Source organism: Choloepus didactylus, chromosome X, assembly GCF_015220235.1.
Source record: "Choloepus didactylus isolate mChoDid1 chromosome X, mChoDid1.pri, whole genome shotgun sequence".
NCBI lineage: Eukaryota > Metazoa > Chordata > Mammalia > Pilosa > Megalonychidae > Choloepus > Choloepus didactylus.
Genome location: NC_051334.1, coordinates 14328798 through 14353271, shown reverse-complemented (window position 1 = coordinate 14353271; position 24474 = coordinate 14328798). Strand labels below are relative to the sequence as shown.

General features: G+C 41.5%; 1 protein-coding gene across 2 annotated transcripts; it reads left to right on the top strand.

The window, feature by feature from the left end:
- Positions 1-3265: 3265 nt before the first annotated feature.
- Positions 3266-23647, top strand: RBBP7 (RB binding protein 7, chromatin remodeling factor). Of its 2 annotated transcripts, none has more exons than XM_037822009.1 (12): positions 3266-3561; positions 4354-4498; positions 8308-8453; positions 11938-12111; positions 13176-13291; positions 16726-16886; positions 17651-17777; positions 17887-17964; positions 18564-18640; positions 20411-20468; positions 22301-22411; positions 23196-23647. In XM_037822009.1, the coding sequence occupies exons 1-12, from the start codon at positions 3546-3548 to the stop codon at positions 23262-23264; spliced, it is 1278 nt and encodes a 425-aa protein (XP_037677937.1). In that variant the 5' UTR covers positions 3266-3545; the 3' UTR covers positions 23265-23647. The 2 variants fall into 2 exon arrangements, with proteins under 2 accessions (XP_037677937.1, XP_037677938.1); XM_037822010.1 differs by lacking the exon at positions 3266-3561 and adding an exon at positions 3779-3925.
- The last annotated feature ends 827 nt before the right edge of the window (positions 23648-24474 follow it).

The window sequence follows — 24474 nt, the reverse complement described above, 5'->3', positions numbered from 1 at the left end:
ACTTTGAGATAAAGGGTTTTAGAGAAGGGTACCTCTCTCGATTAGGATAGTCATACTTCGTGCCTGCAACTGTTTGTGTCTTACTCACTTACATAATAGATTTAGCTGAGTGCAAGAGACAAAAAGACAATCACAGTAAAAGCGGGAGAAAAGATCAGGACCAGAGTTAAGAGGTAGGGGAGAAAGGCAAAACAAAACTGAACAATTAAGCAATTCAAGAGATAGAACTGGTATCACATTTTTTTCAGGCAAAACGTACCTGATGGTAAAAAGACAACCCCCCCCCCAAAAAAAGAGAGCAAGCGCGCATGAAAAACAAAAACAAAAATCAGTACAATTCAAAGCTAACCACATATGCTGTACATGATAAGTGCACGATACTCGTGCGTATTTTCAGAAACCCCAAGTATCTGCTCCATACTCCCTTTTCCTACCCTCCCGCTGTAGGCAGCATAAAGATTTTAAAGTCATACCGTCTGGGAAGGTTTCTTTACTTTCAGCCCCTTAAACATTTAATATGCTTTGAAAATCATGCCTGCCCATCAGAAATGAGTAAATTATATTAAAGAGAGACTGGAAATTGTCTGCCAAAGCCCTCTCTGGCTGTGCAAATGAGGAGGTCCCCATTGGAGCAGGGCTGTGATATACGATTGTTCTAGAACAAAGCCGGCAACCTACAGTCCACCGCCTGTTTTTTGTATAGTTCACAAACGGTTTTTACACATTTTTTAATGGTTGGAAAAACAGAAGAAAGAATATTTTGTGGCACATGAAAATTATATGAAATTCACACTTAAAAATGGTTAAAATGGAAATTTTATGTTATTTACATGCACTATCACAATAAAAATTTTAATTACATTTAATGCAAATTTCAGAGTCGATAAAGTTTTATTGGAACACAGCCAGGTTCATCCATATTGTCTAAGGCTGCTTCAGTGTTAAAAGGGTGGCAGACCTCTCTCTCTCTAACTGAGCCATCTCAACAGGTGAACTTGCTGTCCTCCCCTCTACGTGGGACCCGACTCCCAGGGTTGTAAATCTCCCTGGCAATGCAGAATATGACTCCCGGGGATGAATGTGGACCCGGCATCGCGGGAATGAGAGTATCTTCTTGACCAAAAGAGGGATGCAAAATGAGACGAAATAGTTTCAGTGGCTGAGAGATTTCAAATGGAGTCGAGAGGTCACTCTGGTGGACATTCTTATGCACTATATAGATAACACCTCTTAGGTTTTAATGTATTGGAATAGCTAAAGTAAATACCTGAAACTACCAAACTCCAATCCAGCAGTCTGGACTCCTGAAGACAATTATATAATAATGTAGATTACAAGGGGTGACAGTGTGATTGTGAAGACCTTGTGGATCACACCCCCTTTATCTAGTGTATGGATGAGTAGAAAAATGGGGATAAAAACTAAAGGACAAATGAGGTGGGGTGGGGGGATGATTTGGGTGTTCTTTTTTCACTTTTATTTTTTATTCTTGTTCTGGTTCTTTCTGATGTAAGGAAAATGTTCAGAGATAGATTGTGGTGATGAACGCATAACTATGTTATCATACTGTGGACAGTGGATAGTATACCATGGGATGATTGTATGGTGTGTGAATGTATTTCAATAAAACTGAATTTAATAAAAAAAAATTACGTATTTAAAAAAAAAGGGTGGCAGAGTTGAAGAGTTGTCTGCAAAGCCTAAAATATTTATTATCTGGCCCTTTATAGAAAAAGTTTGCAGGCCATGTTCTAGAATATGAACATCCTTCAACCCTCTTCCCTCTCCAGCCACCACCTCCGCTTTAGTCAATAACAAGATTCCTGTGCCTGACATGGAGGGAGGGCGGTATAATAATGAATTGTATGGGAAACCTGAGACACAAGACTATAAATTTCTATATAAGGTCATATGAGTGCTTCTGCCACCAACTAGAGTAACTTCTGGGTGTGTTTCCCGATCAGAAAAGTGGGCATCACAGTAGCAGCTGCACTATATCGTTTGAACATCACCATGGTCACTTGCGTGCAGGCACTTGGAAACGGATCAAGGCAACAAGTGTTCAGGAGGGTGTTTTTGCAAGGGGGAGTGTCTCTCAGCGTCTGGATATAGACTGCGGTTCCCTCTGCATGTTGGCACCTCGGCGGCTCACCCCCACCCCCACCCCCCCTGCGTCGGGACCTCATTTTAGTCTCTCGCTTCCCGTTTGGGCCTTGCAGCCCGCTTGCTTCACACGCCCACCCCTTTCCTCAGGGCCTACGAAGTTCCCCGGGAGAACAGGGCTTTAGGGAAATCGGCCCGGGGCAGCCCAGCCCAGCACTCCCCAGCTGCGGCTGGGGTGGGTGGGGCTGTCCAAGGACCCCCGAAGATGGTAAGAATGACTCAGCAGGGCCCGAACTCGGGCCTGGGCTCCAGGCGGGACGCGCCAGCGAGGGGCCTAAATCCCCTGCACCACGAAGAGACCGCAAACCATCATTTGTTAAGGGCCCAAATATACGAACAAATGAAAAATTTAATTCAAGGCCGCTCCCGACTGCTGGCACCAGAATCAGGCTGCCTGGGCCCCCACAGGCCGCACGTTTAGCCTTAACAGGGCGGCCTAGGCGACTTCGGCAGCCAGAAAACGCCCGGGGCCTCTTCAAAAGGTCCTATTCGCCATCCACAAACCGCACCCCACCCCGCCCCCATCTCGCCCGCCGGAGGGGGCGGTGCTCCGGCCCTAGGAAAGGCAAGCCTCTGCTTGGAGAACCTTTCGGAGTGCACATAATTGCATGCCCGTGACTACCGGGGAGCCTTCTGAGGGCACACTAATTTGAGAACTGAAAACAATTCCTAAAACTCTGGCCCGGAATCCCCGCATTGCTCTCTCCCCCAGAGATTTTGTTTGGCTAGGCGGCGGCAGTCTCCCTGCCCCCTCTCCCTGCCCCCACCACCTCGCTTCAGACAACCACGCCCCGCAGCCCGAGGGCTCGCCGCTCCGGGGCCGCCGGCCCCCGCGCAGCCGGGCACGCCGCGCCTCCATTCGCTCCGCCCCCGCGCGCCCCCATCCGCCCCCGCGGCCGGCACTGGGAGCGCCGGGCGAGACCTCGCGCCTGCGCATTGCCAACTTCCTGCCGCGGACCGCCCCGCCCACCCCCGGAGGTCCGCCCCCGAACGCCGCGTGAAACCCGCCCGCCTCACGTCATTGGCCGAGGCGCAGGAGCTGTTAGCTCCCAGGCCCGCCTCCTCACCGCCTCTCACTTTTTCCCAGGGCGGATGCGCCTGCGCTCAGCAGCCTGGGCGGGCTGAGAGGCGCGGGTTGAAAAGTCTCGTTCCAAGTTTGGCGAGAGAGACGAGCAGCACAGACCTCGGTATCCGCGAGCGGGGAGCAGGCAGGAAAGAAGGACGCGGCATCTGGGGAGCACCCAGGCGGCAACGGAGCTCAGGCTTCGGCGGCCAGAAGTGCGTGACGCTCCTGGGAGAGGCCGGAGCGCCTGCGGTTGGGCTGCTCTCGACTAACGAGGGGAGTCCGGGGCGGCGGCGAGGGGCGAACGACCCGACGCAAGATGGCGAGTAAAGAGAGTAAGAGGCCCTGGGGGGCGGCGGGCGCGCGAGACCGCGGCACGCGCCGGCGAAAGGCGCGAATTGGCGTGCGGAGCAGGGGGCGGGGCCGGGCGCCAGGTTGGGCGCGCGCCTCGAGGGGGGCCTGCGCGGGACGGGGCTGCGGCGCGGAGGGCTCCGAGCACTTCCGGAGCCGGGCGCGGGGCCCAGGGTTGGGCCCCCGGCGGCTGCGCTCTCTTCGGGCGCTCCCGGCCTCGAGGCGGAGGCGACCGCCACCGGGCCGCGGCGACGACGGCCCTCTCCGCACGCGCGCGTCGACCGCCTTAGGGTCGCGGCCTCGTCCGCGGGGCCTCTGGAGCCGCCCGGCCTATGGCTGCCCGCGCGGGTATCGTGGGGCCTCTCCTGGCGGGGGGATGGAGGGAGGGGGCTGATGGTTTCCTGCTACGTGTAGGTATGTCTCTCCAAGTGGGTCGTGGAGACCCTCTAGATCCAAATCATCCATCCTGTTAGAGCAGGTGCGAACAGCTGTAATGTACAAAACAATTTGTAATATCGGAGGCAGATTGACGTCCCCGTTGTTATCCTATTCTGTATACGCCGGAGGTATTTGTCTCAAAGTGCAAAAAAATAAGCTTCCTGGCGTTAATATTCTCTCCACGTTCTGGGGAAGCAGTTGTTCGCTTCTAAAATAGAGGTAAAGGGAAAGAGGAGGTTAGGTGTGGCCATCTCGAGGTGACCTCTCCAGTATCTGGATAGCTTCTGACTTCGATCTCTCTCAGCCACTTAATCGTATGAGCTTTCTCCAAATTTCAGTGTTCGAAGATACTGTGGAGGAGCGTGTCATCAATGAAGAATATAAAATCTGGAAGAAGAATACACCATTTCTGTATGACCTGGTGATGACCCACGCTCTTCAGTGGCCGAGTCTTACCGTTCAGTGGCTTCCTGAAGTGACTAAGTAAGGGTTTCTGGCAACTTTTATTTTGCACAAATTTAACTGTTGGCCTTAAATTTCCTAGCGTTTTATACCTGGAATGTAAGCTTATAATCATTAGTCAGTCCTTGGATGAGGTGATAGGTGGTTTTTTATTTTTAAAAATGTAAGTGACTTATGGCGTGATTTCTGATGTATATGTGTGGCATTAAAAGGGGAGAAAGGGTCCTTTGTGAGATTGATGATGTTTGTAGGAAACACTGAATATATTGGACGTTTCTTGGGCTTAAATATGGAGCGGCCTTTCTCTGGGCCCCGGACTACTGCATTTCTTTCAAACTTTATTGAAAAACGGCATGCACACAGAAGAGTGCACAAATTGTAAAGGTGAATTTCTTTGGTGAATTTTTACAAAAGGAACGCGCCCATGTAACTGGCGCCCAAGATAAATCGTTTTAATTGGCAAAGGGAAAAGAATTTGGTAACAGTTACCCAAAGAAAGGGTATGGAATATACTTTGAGATTGCTGTTAGTTTTCAAAAGGGTGTTTTTTTTCAGCTAGTCCTAAAAGTTCTCTGGTAATAATTGCTAACATTTATTGAACACTTAGAACAGGGTCTGGCGTATCTGAAGAGTTTTACGTCCTTTTATTTGGTTTAATCCTTACCACAGTACTACAATGTGTAGGTACTTATTATCCCATTTGGCTGATGAGGAAACTGAGGCTGAGAGGTTAAAAACATGCCCAGGGTCACCTAGCTGGTAAGTAAAGGAGTGGGCTTAAGAACACAGACCAGAGGGCTCCAGAGTTCTGGCAGCCCCTGCACTAGCCTCCCTTTCTCATAGGCTTTCCCTTTTTCCAGCAGGAACTTGGCCACGGACTTTAAAGGTGTATTAAATTTGGGTATCATGAGCATATAATTTAATGAGGATTAAGTCAGATATTCTATAAAGGGGATTTTTGTGACAAGTTACAAAAAATTTTTAATTGTTTTATATTTTATGAATTTTTACTTATTTTATAAAATCATAGTTTTGTATAAAATTAACTTATAATGACTAGATTCTCCATATGCGGACATTTGATTCCACACAGATAGGGTCTCCATTGGTGTTCCCAAATGTCTAAGGGTAAATGTACAGATGTGGGAAGGGTAGCCGAGAACTAATAATGGAGATTTCTAAACACGGGTAGATTTCTACAATAGATTGAGCATCATATATTTAAGGGTATTTAGATTCTGGTTTGGAGCATCTTGTGTATTTGATTCTGTCTTCCTGTTACGCAAATTAAAAACTTTTCCACAACTTAACTTACATTCCCTTGGCTCTTTTTGACCTGTGACATCGTAGGAAAAGCAGGGGGCTTTCAGGTTAGACACCTGGGTTTGGACACTGCTCCTGCTTTGTGACCTAGGAAGGATGTTCAGTCTCTATCTCCACGTTGTCTGGTCTGTAAATGGACAGGTTGGTAGGACTGACCACCTACACTTGAGGGAATTAAATAAGATCATCCCTGTTGAAGGCCTGCCACGTAGTAAGCACCCAGTAAACTTAAAGTGGTGGCTGATGCTGATTCTTCCATTCCTTCCCCTTCCCTTTCTTAGGGTGGAAATACCTCTATTTCAGTGATAACGGCTAACTAAAATTCTTTTTGAACATTACCTATAGTGGTGTTTGCCTTAAAAGTTTTAAAGATAATAGACCTATATGTTCCTCTGGGCCCAGACAGATTGCTGTTTATATTCACACTTAGGAACTTAGCAGACAATGCTTTAACTAAATTACATATTCCGGGTGTTCTTTGCACACAAAGAGGTTGTGGGATCTGATTGTGGGAAGTGCAGTGGCTCTGGGAATGCAAGAAAATGCCAGCCAGCCTGCATTCTTGGATGTTGAGGACTGCTCTGGGGTGCTTTTGCAGGGTTCTGTCTGGGGTATGGAGGGAGTGTGATTGTGTTTTATCACTAGCAGAACGGTAGAAATGTGGGCTACACTTAACTGTCTTTGAGGAACTAGACCCTACTCCATCTCATGGGCCTTTCTTCTGTCTACATGCAATATGCTTCCTGTTACTTGAATTCTGAGCTGATATCCTTAAATTCAGTTAGGTAATTGTCCAAATAATTGATTTGGTTTTTTAAAATTTTTTATTTTTTAAGACTCGTAGGTCATTATTTCATATCTCTTGTTAAATAATTTCTTAATAAATATATTGAGACTTGGTTTCCACCTCAGGAGCTTTTGTAATCTTTCAAATTCAGAAATACACAAGTGTATAGAGTAAAAAATAAGTCCCCTTTCCACATTGTGTATTCTCCCAGTTCCCTTCCCCAGGGCAGAGACAACTGTTTTCAATTTCTTATCCATCTTACTAGCATAGGTAAGTGCATATGTGTCTCCTGTCTACCTTTTTTTATGGTAGCAAGTTGTTCATGTGACTTTTCATTAAGAGTTTTTATACATGTTGGAGACTTTTTCCTGTCAGCATGCTTGAATATGCTTTGCTCTTTTTAAGAACTTCATAGAATTCTATTTATGGTTATATTATAATTTTATGTCACCAGTTCCTTATTGATTGATGGGTATTTAGGTTGTTGTTTTCAGTCTTGTGACTATGAACGGGGCTGCTGAGAATAATCATGTAATAAGACACACTTCTTTCATTGTTGAGTGAATTTCCTAGCAGTGGAGTCACTAGGTCAAAGGATTCTGGCACTGAAAAAGGGACAAGCTTTTTCTTTTACCATTAGTGTTTCTGCAGCTTTTAGGTGCATCCAGTGTTGGAGGAAAATAGTTTCCTATTGATTAGTTTAGAAAGTAGGCCTGTGTTAATGATGGAGGTGAATGGATTTGTAGTAAAGAGAACAATCCTTATATGATGATCAAATCAGGAGAAATGTATCATGGAATTTTATGAGAGTCAAGAGGAATTTTTTAAGATCCTCCACTGTCCCAAGTTCTTCTTTTTTTAAACCACAGAGTCCTTTGAACAACAAAATTTAGAAACAAACAGATAAATGGCCCTCCTCTCAAAGTTTGGGACTGTGGAGCACAGTTAAAAATTGCTCCTCGTGGTAGTACAAATAGGAAACCCCTGTAGATACATAATGATGCAAAAATTACTGATTGGCCCAGGGTGCCAAGAGGCATTAGCAGGTTCTTCCACCTCTTTGTGAATCACAGAATGAAAGAACAGAGACCCCCTCAAGAAAATCAAGGAGCCCCCATTTCATAAACTTTAAACACTATTAAGTGAAGAGACTGAGGCCCACAAGAAAGTTATGATTGAACTAATTACATACAGCTGATTTTTAGTCTGAGCCAGGATTTAAACTCTTTATTCTTTCCATTCTACCTTATTGCCTCTTACTGGGAAATCAGAAACATCTAGTGTTTAATTTAATTTAATAAAATGGGACTATGGGCAGAAGACATTTTATAGGCATGACATTGTGTTTTATTAGTATGGGGATCTGTGAATGGACTGCTTTGTAGATGAGTTGGTATGTGTTTACTGAGTTGGACCTACCTGCCCCAGAGTGCTGCTCTAGAAAAGACTGTTCCACTGGTACATGGAGGCAGAGGAAGATGGCTCTTTGAGGAAAGAAGCAAGCCCTCTGCATGTTATTAGAACAGTTCCTTACATTTGGACAGGTGGGGATTGTAAAGCTGGTAACTTGGTGGGGGGGCAGAGTGCTGGTGCATAGTTGATGCTCTCTATATATATGTTAAAGAAATTTTGGTGTGTTTTAGGAAGACTAGACTGAATTTGTTAGCTACCGAAGATTTCTTGTAGAATCAGTGTAACTTAGTTTTCTTTCTTAAAACAGACCAGAAGGAAAGGATTATGCTCTTCATTGGCTAGTGCTGGGGACTCACACATCTGATGAGCAGAATCATTTGGTGGTGGCTCGAGTACATATTCCGAATGATGATGCACAGTTTGATGCTTCCCATTGTGACAGTGACAAGGGTGGTAGGTATACCATATATTCCAATACCAGTGTCAAAGGGTGTATGTCTCTTTTTAAGCACATGCTTTTAAAGCTTTGTACTAATATCTTTTGGCCCAGCAGTTTAACTTCTAAGAATTTATCTTACAGAGTTACTCGTCCATATGTGCATGAGGATTTCACAACAGCATTATTTGCAGGATTGAAAAATTAGGATCAACCTAAGCAACCCAGATGTTGCTTCATAGGGAATTGGTTAAATACATTATGGTATGTTTGAAACACTCTTCATCAGTCAGTGGGAGTGAGGTAAAATTATTTGCGCTGGGATGGAAAGATCCAAAATAAATTAAGTGAATGATTAGTATGTATAATTATAATACTCCATTTTGATTAATAATATGTGTTGATAAAAGCATATTAAAAATCTGAGGGCATATGCACTAAACAGTTAATGGATTTTTTTGGGGGGGTAGGAGGTAGTGTAGTAGAAAGGTTAATTATGGAAGCTATTGGCTTTTCTTTCTTTTTGTTGGAGGTAGGAGTGTCAGACACACATTACCCCCCTGTTCTGTTACTACCACAGCTCCTCCAAGTTTGGTGATTTTGCTAGATGGATTCAGAATATTCAATAACAAATTATACTCTTGGCTAAAATTTGTTATGGCAAAGGATACAGAACAAAAGCAGCAGAAAAAAGATACACATCGATGAGTACAAGGAGGTCTGGCCCAGGCCTCATCCAAAGCCGTGTGCACAGGATGTGCTTTCTCTCTGGCACAAACCACAAGGACGTGTGGGATATCTTTGCCTAGGGAAACCCATTTGAGGCTCAGGGTCCCAGGCTTTCAGGGAAGTGAGGGCTACTAGTTGCGTAGGCACATCTGGCTGACAGGTAGCTATGGCAACTGAAACCTCTGGGACCCAGTAATGAAACCAGGTGTCCATTAGCAGTCTTGGTGTTTGTGCAGAGCAACCCTGACCAACTGGTACAGCACGGTCTGTTGCTCCAGGTGTACACCACAAAATCTTCAGTCCATCAGTGACATAAAGAACATTCTGAGGTTCATGTTCCCAGAAGTTGGCCAAGGGTGAATCATGGTTCCAGTGTCCCTCGGAGACACAAGGACTAAGCAACCAGACCTGCTGTGTTAACGCTCTCCTCACACCCTCAGATGGTTTAACAGATAGGAACACTTTGCAATATTTGCTTTTGTATTTTCCTTATTGAAAATAAAATAATTGCATTATAGCTAAAGCCCCACTACCCGTTACCCCCTTCCTCCCTGTAGCTTTCCTCTGCAGAGTTAATCACTGTTCTGAAGTTAGTGTCATTTTCATTTTTCCTACTTAAATGGTACTAAATGTGTGTAATATTGTTGGGCAGCTTGCATTTTTTCATTCAACATTGTTTTTTTATGTGTGTATATACCATGTAGACACCTTTCTCATTCTTTTAACTGCTGTATAGTATTCCGTTTTGATTAAACCTTAGTTTGTCTGTTCTCTTACCAAGGAACAGTTGGATTGTATCTCTGCTTCTTTTCCTCTTACTAACAGTGCAGCAGTGAATATCCTTTACATGTCCTCTCCTTGAACACCTCAGGGAGAGTTTTATCTAGTGTGGTGGAATTGCTGGGTTGTATGGTATGTTCATTGTCAAAATAATATAAAAATATTCTCCAAAGTGAATTACCCAGTTTACCACTCCCCACAGTCTACAGTCCATTCCCCCACAACCTTGGCAGTGTTTGGGGTTGTTGTCAACCTTATACATTATTTCTGCAAATGTTGTTACAATCAGAATATTTAAAATGGCTTTTAGTCTTGTAATATATGTACTTATTGGACTTTCAGTTTAACATTCAGTCTCCATGCATAAATTATGGATACTTCAAATGAAGTTACACGTCCAGTGTATTGCATTCTAACGAGTGGCAGAAACAATTCAGTCAACACCTTTTAAAATTTTTACTTATGATACTGGTATTTTTTAGTGGGTACCATTACTATCATTAGACAGTGGAGGGTTTTTTTTTAAACTTTTAAATCTTACCTGGAAGCCCTTTTTTTTTTTTTTTTTTTTTTTTTTTACAGCTGTTAAGGTTGTTTTAGCAAAAGCAATTGGGAAACCTGAGTATCTTTGTAGCAGAAGGGTTAGAACTAGTGAAGTCTATGAGATGGGATGTTGGAAGTAAAAGCAGGGGCAGGAATGGAACAGGGTTTCACAGGAGGTAGGAAGTGATAGGATCAAGGCAGGCGATCTGAGGAAGGCTGAGATGCACATCTTTCATTGCCACGATGCAGAAGGTAAGTGCTGAGAGGGAAATGGGTGGTTGCATATGGTTGTGTGAGTAGTGGGTGGAGTAGTTGTGTGGAATGGGTTATGATTTTCAGCCACATTGAAATAGTAAGCTGTGTTTGCCACAGAAGAGAATGACTAGGTGCTGATGTTAAGGCATGGGAGTCAGTGGTCTTAATGCATTCCCACATAGCAAGAGCTGGCCAGAACTGAGAAATGGCTGACTTACCATTTAGGAGAGGTCTGTTTTCTCCAGGCCTCAGCCCGTCTGCTTTACTTGTTAGCTGCCTGGCTCCATTTGGCATTTGAGTTTGCTATTTCTGACCTGAGACACAGGGTGAGCTAAAAAGTAATGTGTGAAGAAGAGGCAGTTTAGGTCAGGAAGAAATAATTATAATGCAAAACTGCCTAACTTGTTAAGTGTCAGCAGCCAATTCAAGTTTTTATCTGTGAGCAAAAAAAAGAAAATGTTCTTATTTGCTCTATCAGCTTAGATGTTCTCTACTGTTACTCTTTCTGCTAACATCTTGCTGGTTTTCAGAAATTATCATATTTTTTGTACACTTCATCACTTTGCCAAGGCCTATTTTTTTTTTATCATTACTACATTAAGACTGCAGTTTTATTCACACATCAGATTGAGAGTTTAGCCCCCTTGTTTAGCTTTGGCACTCCACTAGCAGTTGAACCATGTATACTAGCAGAACCAGCGTGTGAGTGTGTGTGCTGGGGTTGGATGGGGGTTAGCGTGGATTTCTGGTTTGAGGATGTTTCTGACTTGACACTCAAGGAGTGGTGGTGAAAACCTTTCCTGTTTAGATGAAACCTAAAATAAGACGCTAATTCAGTGCAGTGCTTTCAAATGAGTTGTAGTTGAACTATAAAAGCTGGTTGGAGTGTTTATTATGTGGTTATCTGAAACGTTATTAAATAACTACATCATCTTTACAAGTGAAAGATGCCAGTTTTTTCCCCCTAAAGCAAAACAAAATTCTACATACAAGTACAGCTGACTTGACTTGCATAAAATGCTGTCAGTATTCTCCAGTGCAAATGGGCTTCAAGAATAAATTAATTCCAAGTATTTTTGTGTTTTCTCTCTCTCTGGGCAGTTTGTTACTGTCAGCTTAAAATCTGTTGGTTTGATTGAATTGAGTTGTAAATTTTAATCCTAAGTAATATGTGTTTCTTTCTCCTCACGTTAGAATTTGGTGGCTTTGGTTCTGTAACAGGAAAAATTGAATGCGAGATTAAAATTAACCACGAAGGAGAAGTAAACCGTGCTCGTTACATGCCGCAGAATCCTCACATTATTGCTACAAAAACACCATCTTCTGACGTGTTGGTTTTTGACTATACAAAGCACCCTGCTAAGCCAGGTATGGAATAATAAAGTCAGGCTGTTACTTGAGCTTTTTCTTGCTTCAAAATGGTAGTATTTTGTAAAACCATTCGAAGTAGTATACGCTGTGATTTCTAAAGGTTTAAAATTGTTTCAGTGGTCCCTCAACCACCCTCAAGTGTGGTGATTCACCAGAAGGACTTAACAGCAGGTTATACGCAATAGCTAAGGTGTTTGTTGTTGTTGTTGTTTTTAAACAAAGGACACAGGGCAAAAGCAATAAGAAAAAGATAAACATCAAGCAAAGTCCAGATTGGTGGAGCACAGGCTTCTGAGTCTCTCTGCCCCAGGGCCACACATAACTTGCATTCTCTCTAGCAGTGAACTGCAGAGACCTGGGCTAAATGAATGCCTCTGTCCAGGGAAGCCTGTTTGTGTCTCAGAGTCTGGGGTTTTATGGAGGTCTGGTCACGTAAGCATATCCTGCTATGTGACTAGCCATGGTAACCAAAACTCAGGATTCCAGTGATGAAGCCAGCTACTAGCTACTTCATGAATCTTACTAAATGATTCTGACAAGTTTGGGTGAGCTGCGACAGCATGCCCCACTGCTCCAGGTGTACCCAATTTCATTGATCAGTGATACAAAGAACATTCCCAGGGCTTGGCCAAGGGTCATTGGTGGTTGCAAGCTACCCTCGAGACTTGCAAGGACTGAGCAACCAGACCTGCTTGGTTCACTCTTTCCTTGCAACAATATTTCTAAAAATTGACCTGTGGAGGGAAGTTGCCACCACCCAAATGTATTAGATAGCTAGCTATAGTTGTCAGTAATTTTGTGTTGGACATAGTATTAGGTTTTCCAGTGAAACCAGTCATTTGATGGTCATGAGACTGGTTTGCAATTGAGTATTTAAAATGAAGTACAAAGAACAGCTTTTCATAGCAATAACAGGTCAGACCAGGTCCTTATTCATGTACATTGCTTTTCCAGACATTACAATAAATGTTATGGCACACTCAGTGAAGGAGTGAGAATTTGCTCTCGCCAGTTCTAATAAAGAGATAACTTAATGGTTGATGTATTTCTTTTTTTCTTAGACCCAAGCGGAGAATGTAATCCTGATCTTAGGTTAAGAGGTCACCAGAAGGAAGGCTATGGTCTTTCCTGGAATTCTAATTTGAGTGGACATCTCCTAAGTGCATCTGACGACCATGTGAGAAACGTGTTCTTCCTAATCTACTTATATCCTGAGAGTTAAAGAAAATGTCATGGACAGCTCCACACTGAGGAGCACTATATAGATGAAAGGTTTCCTGACATGATACTGCAGATTATTGTGAGAATATTTTCATAGGATTTAGAGCAATGGTTTTTTTAAACTGCCCAGTGGAGCCTTGGGATTCTGCAGTTCTTTTGAAGCAGCCTTAGAATGGAGGGAGGGTAGGCCAAAGGCACCCCATTACATAAAAGACGACCTCTAGGGCCTTATAATGGAAAGTCTACGGAGTGTTTAGGGCTAGATTAATATAAACCATTTTTTTAAGTGTACAGTTCAGTGGTTTTTAGTATATTAGTATACTGTTAATGCACCCACTGTCTAATTCCAGACCATTTTCTTCATCAGATGTCCCAAAGAGAAACTTATTTATCCATTAGCAGACTCACCCCATTCCGCCTCTCCCCAGCCCCTAAAAACCACTAATATGCTTTCTGCCTCTTAAGGATTTGCCTATTCTGGATATTTTACGTAAATGGAATTATACAGTGTGTGGCTTTTTCTTTCTGGTTTCTTTCCGTTAGCATTAATACTTTCAGGGTTCATCCTTGTTGTAGCATGTATCAGTACTCCGTTCCTTTTTATTGCCGAATTATAATCCATTGTATGGATAGACCATATTTTATTTATCCATTCATCAGTTGATGGACATTTGAGTTGTTTCCACTTTTTGGCTATTATAAATACTGCTCTGAACATTTATGTGCAAGTTGTTGTGTAGGCATGTTTTTATTTCTCTTGGTTATATATCATTGAGTGGTATTGTTGGGTCATGTGGTAACACTATTGCTTAACATTGTGAAGAACTGCCAAACTGCTTTCCAAAGTGGCTGCACAATTTTAAATCCCCATCACCAGTGTGTGAGGGCTCCAGTTTCTCCACACCCTCATCATCACTTGTTAATTGTCTTTTTGATTATAGCCATCCTAGTGTGTGTGAAGTGGTATCTTGTTGTAGTTTTGATTTGCATTTCCCTAATGACAAATGTGAAACATCTTTTCATGTGCTTATTGGCCATTACTATATCTTCAGAGAAATTTCTATTGAGATTCTATGTCTGTTTTTAAATTGGGTTGTCTTTTTATGATTGAGTCCCTTGTCAGATATGTGATTTTCAAACATTTTCTCCCATTCTGTGGGTTGTCTTTTCACTTTGTTGATGGTATCCTTTGAAGCACAAAAGCTTAATTTCGATGAAGTCCACATTTTATTTTTTCTTTTGTGCTTCTGGTGTCAAATCTAAGAAACTTGCTTAAAGTTTTATGGTTTTAGCTCTTATATTTAGGCTGTTGATCCATTTTGAGTACATTTTGGTATATGGTGTGAGGTAGGGATCTGACTTCATTCTTTTGCAGGTGGTATCCTGTTGTCCCAGCACCATGTATTGAAAAGACTGTTGAATTGCCTTGGCACCCTTAATGTATAAAATATTTTAACAATTAAAAGTACCACCCAAATACAAAGTGGTATTGTTCACTTATCATTGATTAGTGGTTTGTAGCAGTCTCACTGTTAACCACCCGCTATCTTCTCTCATGGATCCCATACTTTAAGCAAACAGCATGTGTTATGATTCTGCCTGAAAGCAGAGTAGACTTCAGCTCATGTAACTTGGTCTCAGTTAACATTTTATGTGAGCTTCACAAGAGCAGGTTCCCTCGTCTTTTCTATTAGCATATCCCCAGTGCTTAGAACAGGGTTTGTCACATGGCAGTCCTCCTTTATATTTTTATATTTTTGTTGATTATGCGTTAAGCTGTTTGAAGTATTGAGAACAGATAATTGCCCTAAATCAAGGCTCTTTAGTTGTAAGTAACCAAAACTGACTCTGGCTGATATGAACAGAAAGGGAGTTTTTTGAAGGGCATTGGGTAGGGTAGCTCTTCCCACCACTATGATAGATAGCTCAGGAACGAAGCTTGGAAAACTGCCTGGAAAACGAGAGGCCAGATCCATGACCACCCACATCATGCCGTAAAATCAGACCAGTGACATCATTCTTGCCACCCCTGGAAGGGGTGCCGCCCCATCAGAACAGATTTTCCCCTGGTGCTGTTCACAGTTGAAAGTCCCAGTCTGACTGATGGAGCTGGTGGTGGGTTCCTGCAGCCCAGCTGCGTGGGAGGCAGGAGGGCCAGGGTGCAGGGATCTGCCTGTGGTAGAGGTTCCCAGTAGGGAAGGTGAGCTCTATCAGAAGCCTTTGGAAATACCTGTAGAAGGCAGGGAGGTGCTAATGATAATAATAGCTGACACTTAGCAAAGGCACAAAGGCTGCCCACGGACCAGGCCTCCTGCTGTCTTCCCCCAGGTCTCCTGAGGTGTGAGAAGCAGGGGAGAGAGATGGGAAGAGGATGTAAATTGCCTGAGTGTGAAAGTTACAACAGAGATGAAGGGCACGTGTATTATGTAAAATTATTTTTTGTTACTGGGAAAGTAGCTATTACTGGGAAAAAGCTTTGTTACAGAAACCCTTTGAGATGAGAGAGTAATTTTAAAAGAGATGAAACCCATACCAATATCAGTGGAATTCTAATTAGTGCTAATGTGCCTTAATGGAACTGCCTCTTATTTGAAACCATTGGGTGAGAATCATTGCTTGCAATATGTTTTCATAAAAACCCTCCTAACTTTTTTGTGATGGGATGCCAAGAGAAGGTGGAAACCTCACAATGTGTGGGCCGCTCTGGTCTCTGAGGCCTGCAGAGGGCCCTCTTGCCTCTTCTTGGGCTTTGCTGACATTGCCGGGAGCACGCCATCGGGGTCTGTGTGCAGCCTGGGAGCTTTGGCCTCTCGGGGTAGTCTAGTGTGAGTTTCTGGCCCAGGGTCACTCAGCTGTTGCCAGTCTCCGGATGCCTGCAATGGTTTCTGCTGGCAAGTGAGAGACTTTGCCCAAAAGGCTTTTTCTTTTTAAGAAGACTATTAATTTCTATAGTTTTGGTTCTTTCCAACCCAGTATGAATTGTAAGGATTCATACTGTTCAGTAGATACTGAGCACCTGGCTCTCGGTGATTTGTCATTTGGATGACTTTGGGGTACTTGGCTGGATGGAAGTAGAAACTCGGATCCCCATGTCCTTTGCCTGCCACCATGAAGGGTTCCCCCACTTCAGGGTAGTTTCTTTGCCCTCTGCTTTGTAGGTCATGGAGGCTACACCCAGACACACTTGATTCTGTTTGGGAAGTTTCACTTTTGTTTATATTTCTCTCCCTTATGTTTATTTCTAACTAGCCGTATAGCTAGCAACATTTCTATGTAGTTATCTAGTTTTATTTTTATTTTAATGAAAATGTTTTAATTAAGATGCTAGTATTTAAATTCATTCTCATAAGTTTTATTGTATTTTTTGTTGTTGTTGTTTTCCTTCTTCAGACTGTCTGTCTGTGGGATATAAATGCAGGACCAAAGGAAGGCAAAATTGTGGATGCTAAAGCAATCTTTACCGGCCACTCTGCTGTGGTAGAAGATGTGGCCTGGCATCTGCTCCATGAGTCACTGTTTGGATCTGTTGCTGATGATCAGAAACTTATGATGTAAGGTGGAAAGTTCCTCAGAATTTTGTTGGATGGGTGTCCCGAATAACCATCAGTGATTGTTGGAGACTGTGGTTTGATGTCTTTTTAAGTTGTGTCATTAACTTTAAAAGAAAAACAGCTTTGTAGAGGTCTAATTAATATATTATCAACTGCACATATGTTTGTAATGGCCTTTTTACATATGACTTACTGGGCGAGATGAATAAACACAATTGTTTCTTATTTTAAAAAAGAAAGAAAAACAGAAATGAATGTGAAGAAGCATGCTTGGTAGTGGTAAATATCAAAATTGGGATCAGAGCGACTTCAGTTGGAGGAAGAGAAAAAAACAATCCGATCAGGGCGTGGTGGCAGGGCTCATTCAACCACTGTAATGCTTTTTGACCTTGGAAAATACCTGAGGCATATTATGGCAAAATATTGAAATTTGACCAGCCTAGGTTTTAGGTATCAGTTTGTTACATTGTTCTCTACATTGTACTTTAGTGTATTCTTAAAATAGTTCATGACTAAGACAGAAATCTAATAAAAGAGAAACCAGAAATAAAAGCCCTAGTTTATTCTCATTAGGTTTAGAATTGATCATTTCATGGTTGGAAAGACCTACTTTCTAGTTCTCTGCTCGTCTGGTGTCTCTGTTAAGGGGTATCCTCACCGAGAAAATGGCAGGTGTGGAGTGAGGACCGAGCCAGGAGTGTGGAATAAGCGGGTGGAATCCAAGCGTCCTCGGGGTATGCTGGCTTTGTGTCTTTGTGTTTTAGATGGGACACCAGGTCCAACACCACCTCCAAGCCAAGCCACTTGGTGGACGCTCACACAGCCGAGGTCAACTGTCTGTCATTCAATCCCTACAGCGAGTTCATTCTAGCAACTGGCTCTGCGGATAAGGTTTCTAAATTTTTGCATATTTGGTGTTTACAAACCCAGTTGTCTCTAATTAGATAGTTAAAAATTATGTGAAGTGTGGAATGAATTCATTTTTATTTATTTTCCTCAGACTGTAGCTTTATGGGATCTGCGTAATTTAAAATTAAAACTCCACACCTTTGAGTCTCATAAAGATGAAATTTTCCAGGTATGTAACAGTTTTTTGTATATCAGATTTTTAAGCATTTCTTTCATATTATATGGTTGGGGATGGGACATTGTATTTTTAAAAAGCTCCTTTTTGGTCTATATGAGTAAACTAGTAGGTGATCATTTGAAGCTTTTTGAGAGGCTGTTCAAAATTTTTTTTAAAAAAGGCTTGCAAAATAGGATGTTTAAAAAGTGAAAATCCAAGGTTCTTCAGTTAAGGTATGCTGGCTGTATGGGTTGACATGTAAAAAGATAAGCTCTCTTGTACACAGTTTAAAATAGAGATTTGCTTAGTGTAAGATAGATAGATGCTCATGAAAACTTAAAAGCCTCTGGGATGGTTATAGGGATGAATTAAGTTTATTGGGACCACTAACTGATGCCTACCATACTGGAAAGTGACATGCACAGAAGGTGGGCCCAGGAGCTAGTCCATTTAAGAGCACTTAAAGGTTAGGAGGGGGTGGGGGATGGGGCTGTGGGCCAAGGAGAGGATAAAGAACAGGAGGTGGGAAAATCTCAAGGATTAGAATAGTATCCACAAATCTAGGAATAGATGATTCTTTTTAAAATACATTTCAAAATATGTATTGCTAGGTCCACTGGTCTCCGCATAATGAAACTATTTTGGCTTCAAGCGGTACTGATCGCCGTCTCAATGTGTGGGATTTAAGGTAACTCAGAATCCAGTGACAAAATAAAGCATAAATTGAATCTCCTAATCGGAAGATTACATAATCATAAATTGAGGAGAACAATTTGTTAACACCAGTTTAATAAACCTGATATTAAAATAATTTCCCTGAAGAGTCTTGGCTCTATTAATATAAATTGGTGAATCAGCAAATAATAAAATAAATTTTGTCAGTTTTGCTTTTCTTTTAATATTCAGGCATGAAGTCGTGTGTGTATGTGTGTGTTTTAACATCCAAATGATTTTATTTAAAACACTCTTGCTCTAGAAAAGGAGGAAGATGCTAGCAGCTCATGTTTCATTGGGTCTGACAGTACACCGCCTGGACTATCCTTTCTCAGAGTTTCTGTACAGTTGCTCTTCTGTGTGTTCATTCAGCAGATAGAAGCTCCTGCTGTGGGTTGTGTAACAGCTGGGAACACTTGTGAACGAGATAAGCATGGCCCATGCTGTCATAGAGCTTATGTTCTTCTGGAGACTTATTCTATATAACAGATTTTCTCCCAATTTCTTAAAAGTCCCTTGACTTCAGAGTTGATATTCTAAGAATTGCAGGTGCCTTTCCTTTTTTTGTCTGGGCCTTTAGAGCCATTAATAGAGTTGCTCAGTAATAAACTTCTCCAGAAGATGCCATCACCTTAAGTTTAAATCATTAGATTATCAAAAAATAATTTATTTCCTACTTGTATTAAAGCTATTGCCTTGAGGTGGAATAAATTCAGTGTATTAAAACCAAGGCTGCCTTAATTACACAGATAGCAGGCCCATCTTTCGCTGTATGGAACAGAGACATAAAAATAAAATTCTAGTATTATGAAACTTCTAAACACCTAATGTTCAGAGTTTTCATGGAACAAACTCTGGCCCTGATGGATACTTAAAAGTGGGGGAATTTTGAAAGCAGATATTTGAGCATATTCTGCCTCTTTTATTTGTGAACAATTTTGGTAGTAAAATAAAAAACCTAAAACACAAAAATGTAGTTAGTTGTAGTAAACTTTGGAAGTCTCATGCCTGGAATTATTTAGCAATCCTACATGTTTGGGTTTGTTTGATTAGTTTTATGGGAATGAAAAAAATGTCTGTCTCTTGAAAGGCTCTGTATTTTGGCTTTTTTCAGCAGGTATTACTAACACACAGTCTGGTAGCAAACTAGATAAAAGATAGGGCTGTGATATTGGTGTGTAATTTTGATTAGGAGTCATTTCACTGTGGGACTGCTAGCAAATTCTACAAATTGAAGTTTTTAAGAGAAGGAAAATAAAACTAAAAACCTTTCCTTGGCTTATATTACTTAAAGTTGCATGTTTTGTTGCTATATCTTTAAACAGATCTGTAATACTGATATGTAATTGTATTTTACTGCTTTATGGAAAAGGCTTTGATTAAGAGTGAAGCATAGGAGCTCTGTATCAGTTCTTGTTTAGATATTTTATATACTCAGCTTTTAATTGTAATGCAGTAAACAACAGTTAAAATATTGAACAGATCTTAAGCTAATATTTGTTATTAATAAGTTCCCCATTCTGCAGCTTCAGTTATAAACAGCTCTTTTCACATTTAGAGAAAGTAAACATCACATCTTCCCACCAAATCATTCATATAAAAACCTTACTTGATAGCAGTAGTTGTTTTTAGAGTTAGTGGGTGTGAATGTGTTTTAAGATAAGCTCTCTGGACTGAATGGTTTTGCGTATATTCATGCTACAAGAATGTCAATAATTGAAAGCATTGTGTCCTTTCTTAATAGTAAAATTGGAGAAGAGCAATCAGCAGAAGATGCAGAAGATGGACCTCCAGAACTCCTGGTATATATTGGCTTTCTTACACAAAATGAAATGTCATATGCAGATGGGATTATTTGTAATTGGTCCTTTTATCTTGAGAATTAGTTAGAACTTTAAATTCTAGCTCGAGGATGACTGCAAAATGGAGGGCTTGGAGGTTAGTGTGATTGTTTATGACATGTACTGAAAATGGTAAATTAGAGGCCCAGTAGATTTTTACAATGTTTCACTTAAGGGTAATTTGAGTGCCTGGAAAATAATGTGTAGTAATATGTTTGTTTATTTTTTTATGTATTTGGTAACAGCATTATTAAGACATAATTCATATACCGTACAATTTACCCATTTAAAGTCTACAATTCAGTGATTTTTAGTGTAGTCAGGGTTGTGCAGCCATCACCACAGATCAGTTTTTTAGAACGTTTCCATCACCTCAAAAAGAAACTGTTTCCCCCTGCCTCCATCCTCCCATTCCTCCACTCCCTGGCAACCATCAGTCTGCTTTCTGTCTCTCAATTCCCCTATTCTGGATGTTTCATATAAATGGGAGCAGACAGTATGCGGTCCTTTGTGGCTGACTTCTTTCACTTAGCATATTTTCAAGGTTTCCAGCTATTTTTTTGAAATTGCAAGGAGGGGAAAATGGATTACTTTGTATATTATGGCTCTGCAACAATTTTGTGGACCTTGATAAAATCAGCTGGGATTTTGCTCTGTTCACAGGAGAGGCCAAAATCAAAGGACATTTTAAGTGTAGCAAAGTGAATACTAACCCTAATTTTAACATAACAGTATCTTGCTTTGAGGACTCCTCTGTATATAAAATTTCGAGCCAATGTCTTAAAATATTTTCACTTGTGTACCCTTTAACAGTACTTCAAGAAGCTGTTTACCCATTGCACGTTTTTAAGCTGATAAAATTATTAGGTAAAATAGTTACATTGCATATAATCTGTCAAACGGGAGTCAAATCAGACTTTCTCTGTCAGAAAGTGACTTTCCAGTTCAAAACAATGTATTCCTAATGTACTTGTGACAACTGTTTCTTTGGAGTCTTTATTCTGAGATAAATAAGGGCAGTACCTTCCCATGAGGTTGCCTGTCTTGCAGGAAATAAGACCTTGTCCCCTTCAGCATTAATTAGCAAAGTGCTCTGGGTTTATGGGAGACTCCCTGGAGCTCTGCTTTTACAGTGGAACTGAGGCAGTGGACCATGGGATGATTGAGGAACGGTGAGCAGGAGGCCTTTAGTAAAGCAGGGAAAGGGTGGTGAAAGAACCAGGAGACCCCTCAGATATACCAGTTTGAGGAAAGAGTATGTAGCATGACATTCTGGATATTAATTACCTTAAACATTTGTACCTACCTGTATATTCAATGATGCTGGATTAATGTGACTTGTTAATATCTGGTGTGGACGTGGCATTGTGGTTATGTGAGAAAATGTCCTTTGGAAATGTTAGCTGAGGTACTTGGGTGAAGTGTCCTACCTGCAACTTCCCAATGGGTCCGCAAGTGGGCCTGCATGAACTCATAGGTATAGAGATAAGAGAAAGCATGTGGGGCAAAATCTTAACAATTTGGTGAATCTGGGTGAAAGGTATATAGGTGTCCACTTCACAATTCTATTACTTTTTCCGAAATGTTGGAAATTTTCAAATTAAAAAGTGGGTGGGAGGGTAGATGACTGAGCTTGTACCCCCTTCCCTCCACTGCCAGGCGGCACCCCCCACTAGAAAGACTGATACTCTAAAAACTAACTTTAAATCTTTAATGAACAAGTGTCAGGATCAACATGACAAGATGGGAAACTAAGGCTTTTTTGTTGTTTTTGTTGCTGTTCTTATTAACAGTTCATTCATGGAGGACACACCGCCAAGATATCAGATTTCAGTTGGAACCCCAATGAGCCTTGGGTTATTTGCTCGGTGTCGGAGGATAACATCATGCAAATATGGCAGATGGTGAGCTAAAATATTTTTTCTCCTAAATGACTATCTTGGAAAGAAGAGATTTATGGCTAATGTTAATGTAGCAAAAGTATTTCAGATATTTAGGTGCATATTATACCAAGTATTTAGAGAAAGGAAACCGTTTAAAAGAACTTTTTCCATTTTAACAACAGAGTCTTGAGTTCAATCCAGGGCTTTATCCATTATTTCTGTCACCTGTCGGGTCGGGGGAAATCTACACACATCTATATAAATACAAAGATGACGACGCAGCCTCTGCTCCGATTTTCATGATTGTTGCAATAGTCATCAAGTGGTGTCTCGGCATCACTGCACTGTCTCCAGGGTCTGCTGTGTCACAGGCATGAAGGACACAGGAGGAAAATGTCAAGGCACTCAGAGAAGATTCGGTTCTCTGATGAGCACAAAGTACTTGGCATTCTAAGGTATTTAGATGTTTCATAAACATGAGGACAACCACTCTGAATGATGCTTGAAACTGCTTTTGGAAAACACCTTTTATGCTGCTTTTGGAAAACACCTTTTATGAACAATATATAATTGAAACGATAGTCGTGCATGAGTGGCTAGGTATAAATAAGGTCTGGGGGGAAAACAAAATGAAACCAGGAAATAAATTACCCAAAAAATGTGTCCACATTTAATTTCCAAAACTGAAACACACCAGTCATTGAATCTTAAAGCCTGGTCAGATAGAATTGTTAAATGCTATTTTTAGATGACCTTATAAAAACCACAGATTTACCTACAAATTTATTTGGTTGTTCCTCTCCAGGCTGAAAATATTTACAATGATGAAGAGTCAGATGTCACGGCGTCGGAACTGGAGGGGCAAGGATCTTAAACCCAAAGTATGAGAGGGGTTTTCTATTGAATGTAATGCCACACGAATGCTTGACTTATCAAGCACCCAAAAGGCATTGTATAGTAGGAAATATAAGTGGGATGGCATATGGCATTCTTTACCCTCTGATTCTAGCACTTTCAAGTGAGCTATTGTGTACTGTCTGTATCATATTGTAGCTATTAGGGGAGGAAGGAATGTTGCTTAAGAAAGAACATCGTTGTTTTAAAATACAAGTAGCAGGGTACTGCCTTTGATTCAACTGTTTTAAGTCGTTTTCTCCAACTAAGTGCTTGCTGTTCCCAGATATGCAAGAATAACTTTTACCCCTTTTCCCTCCAACACCTCGATTGGCTTTGCAGAAATAAAAGTTTTAAAATAAATTTTGTTTTATTCTTTGAGCAGCACAGTAGCTGTGTGTGTGCATGCACACACGTCCATCCTGGTTCTTGAATAGAAATGGGTAAATCCTGCAGTCTCCAATTTCTTACTTGCCTCATTTTGAAAGGGAAGAAACTGTTATACATGCACATTGAGAATGTATTGAATTTCTCTTTCCAGGGTACATGACAGCATCCTCCTAATCCAAAGGTAGGGAAGAAGCTAGGTGTATTTTATGGGTGATAGACTTGTAAACCTAGAACTACTTTAACTTACACATCATTGGACCCATATCCTTTTTGTGCTTTCCCAGTAGTGGGGACCAGCAAAGGTCTGTTCTTGTACAGCCTGCCAGCTAGGAAAGGTTTTTAAAGTTTTTTAAAGGTCTCTACCTTCTGTGGCCCAGAAGGCCTAAATACTTCACTTTTTACAGAGAAACTTTCCCTGACCTCTTACATGGATGACTAAACACCTTTTGCTCATCACCAAGTCAGTCATTTCCTATATACAAGTATCCCTTTTTACGCAAACAGGTAGACTGGGATATGCTAAGGCAGGAGACTGGAGAAAACTCAGAATCCTTGTAGTTTTTTAAAGCCTCAGCAGAAATCCCACTGCAGAATTCTTCTAGAATCATCTATTTTACAGGCAAAAAAGGTACCAACAGAGGTCTGACTGCATAAACTGAGATTTCTGCCACCCACTCAGAATGATTAGCCCCACACTCCTTGTTAAAGTTGTAAAATAATTAAACTTGTTAAGACCTGAGAAACCAGCAGATCTACAACAGATCTCTTTGGATTTTACTGTTACGTAATCAATGTCATGG

Excerpts from the sequence above, each read along its gene's own strand:
- RBBP7 (XM_037822009.1), top strand. Across the intron at positions 13,292-16,725 it reads TAAGTGCATCTGACGACCAT|ACTGTCTGTCTGTGGGATAT; the intron begins GTGAGAAACGTG and ends TTCCTTCTTCAG. Across the intron at positions 16,887-17,650 it reads GATGATCAGAAACTTATGAT|ATGGGACACCAGGTCCAACA; the intron begins GTAAGGTGGAAA and ends TTTGTGTTTTAG.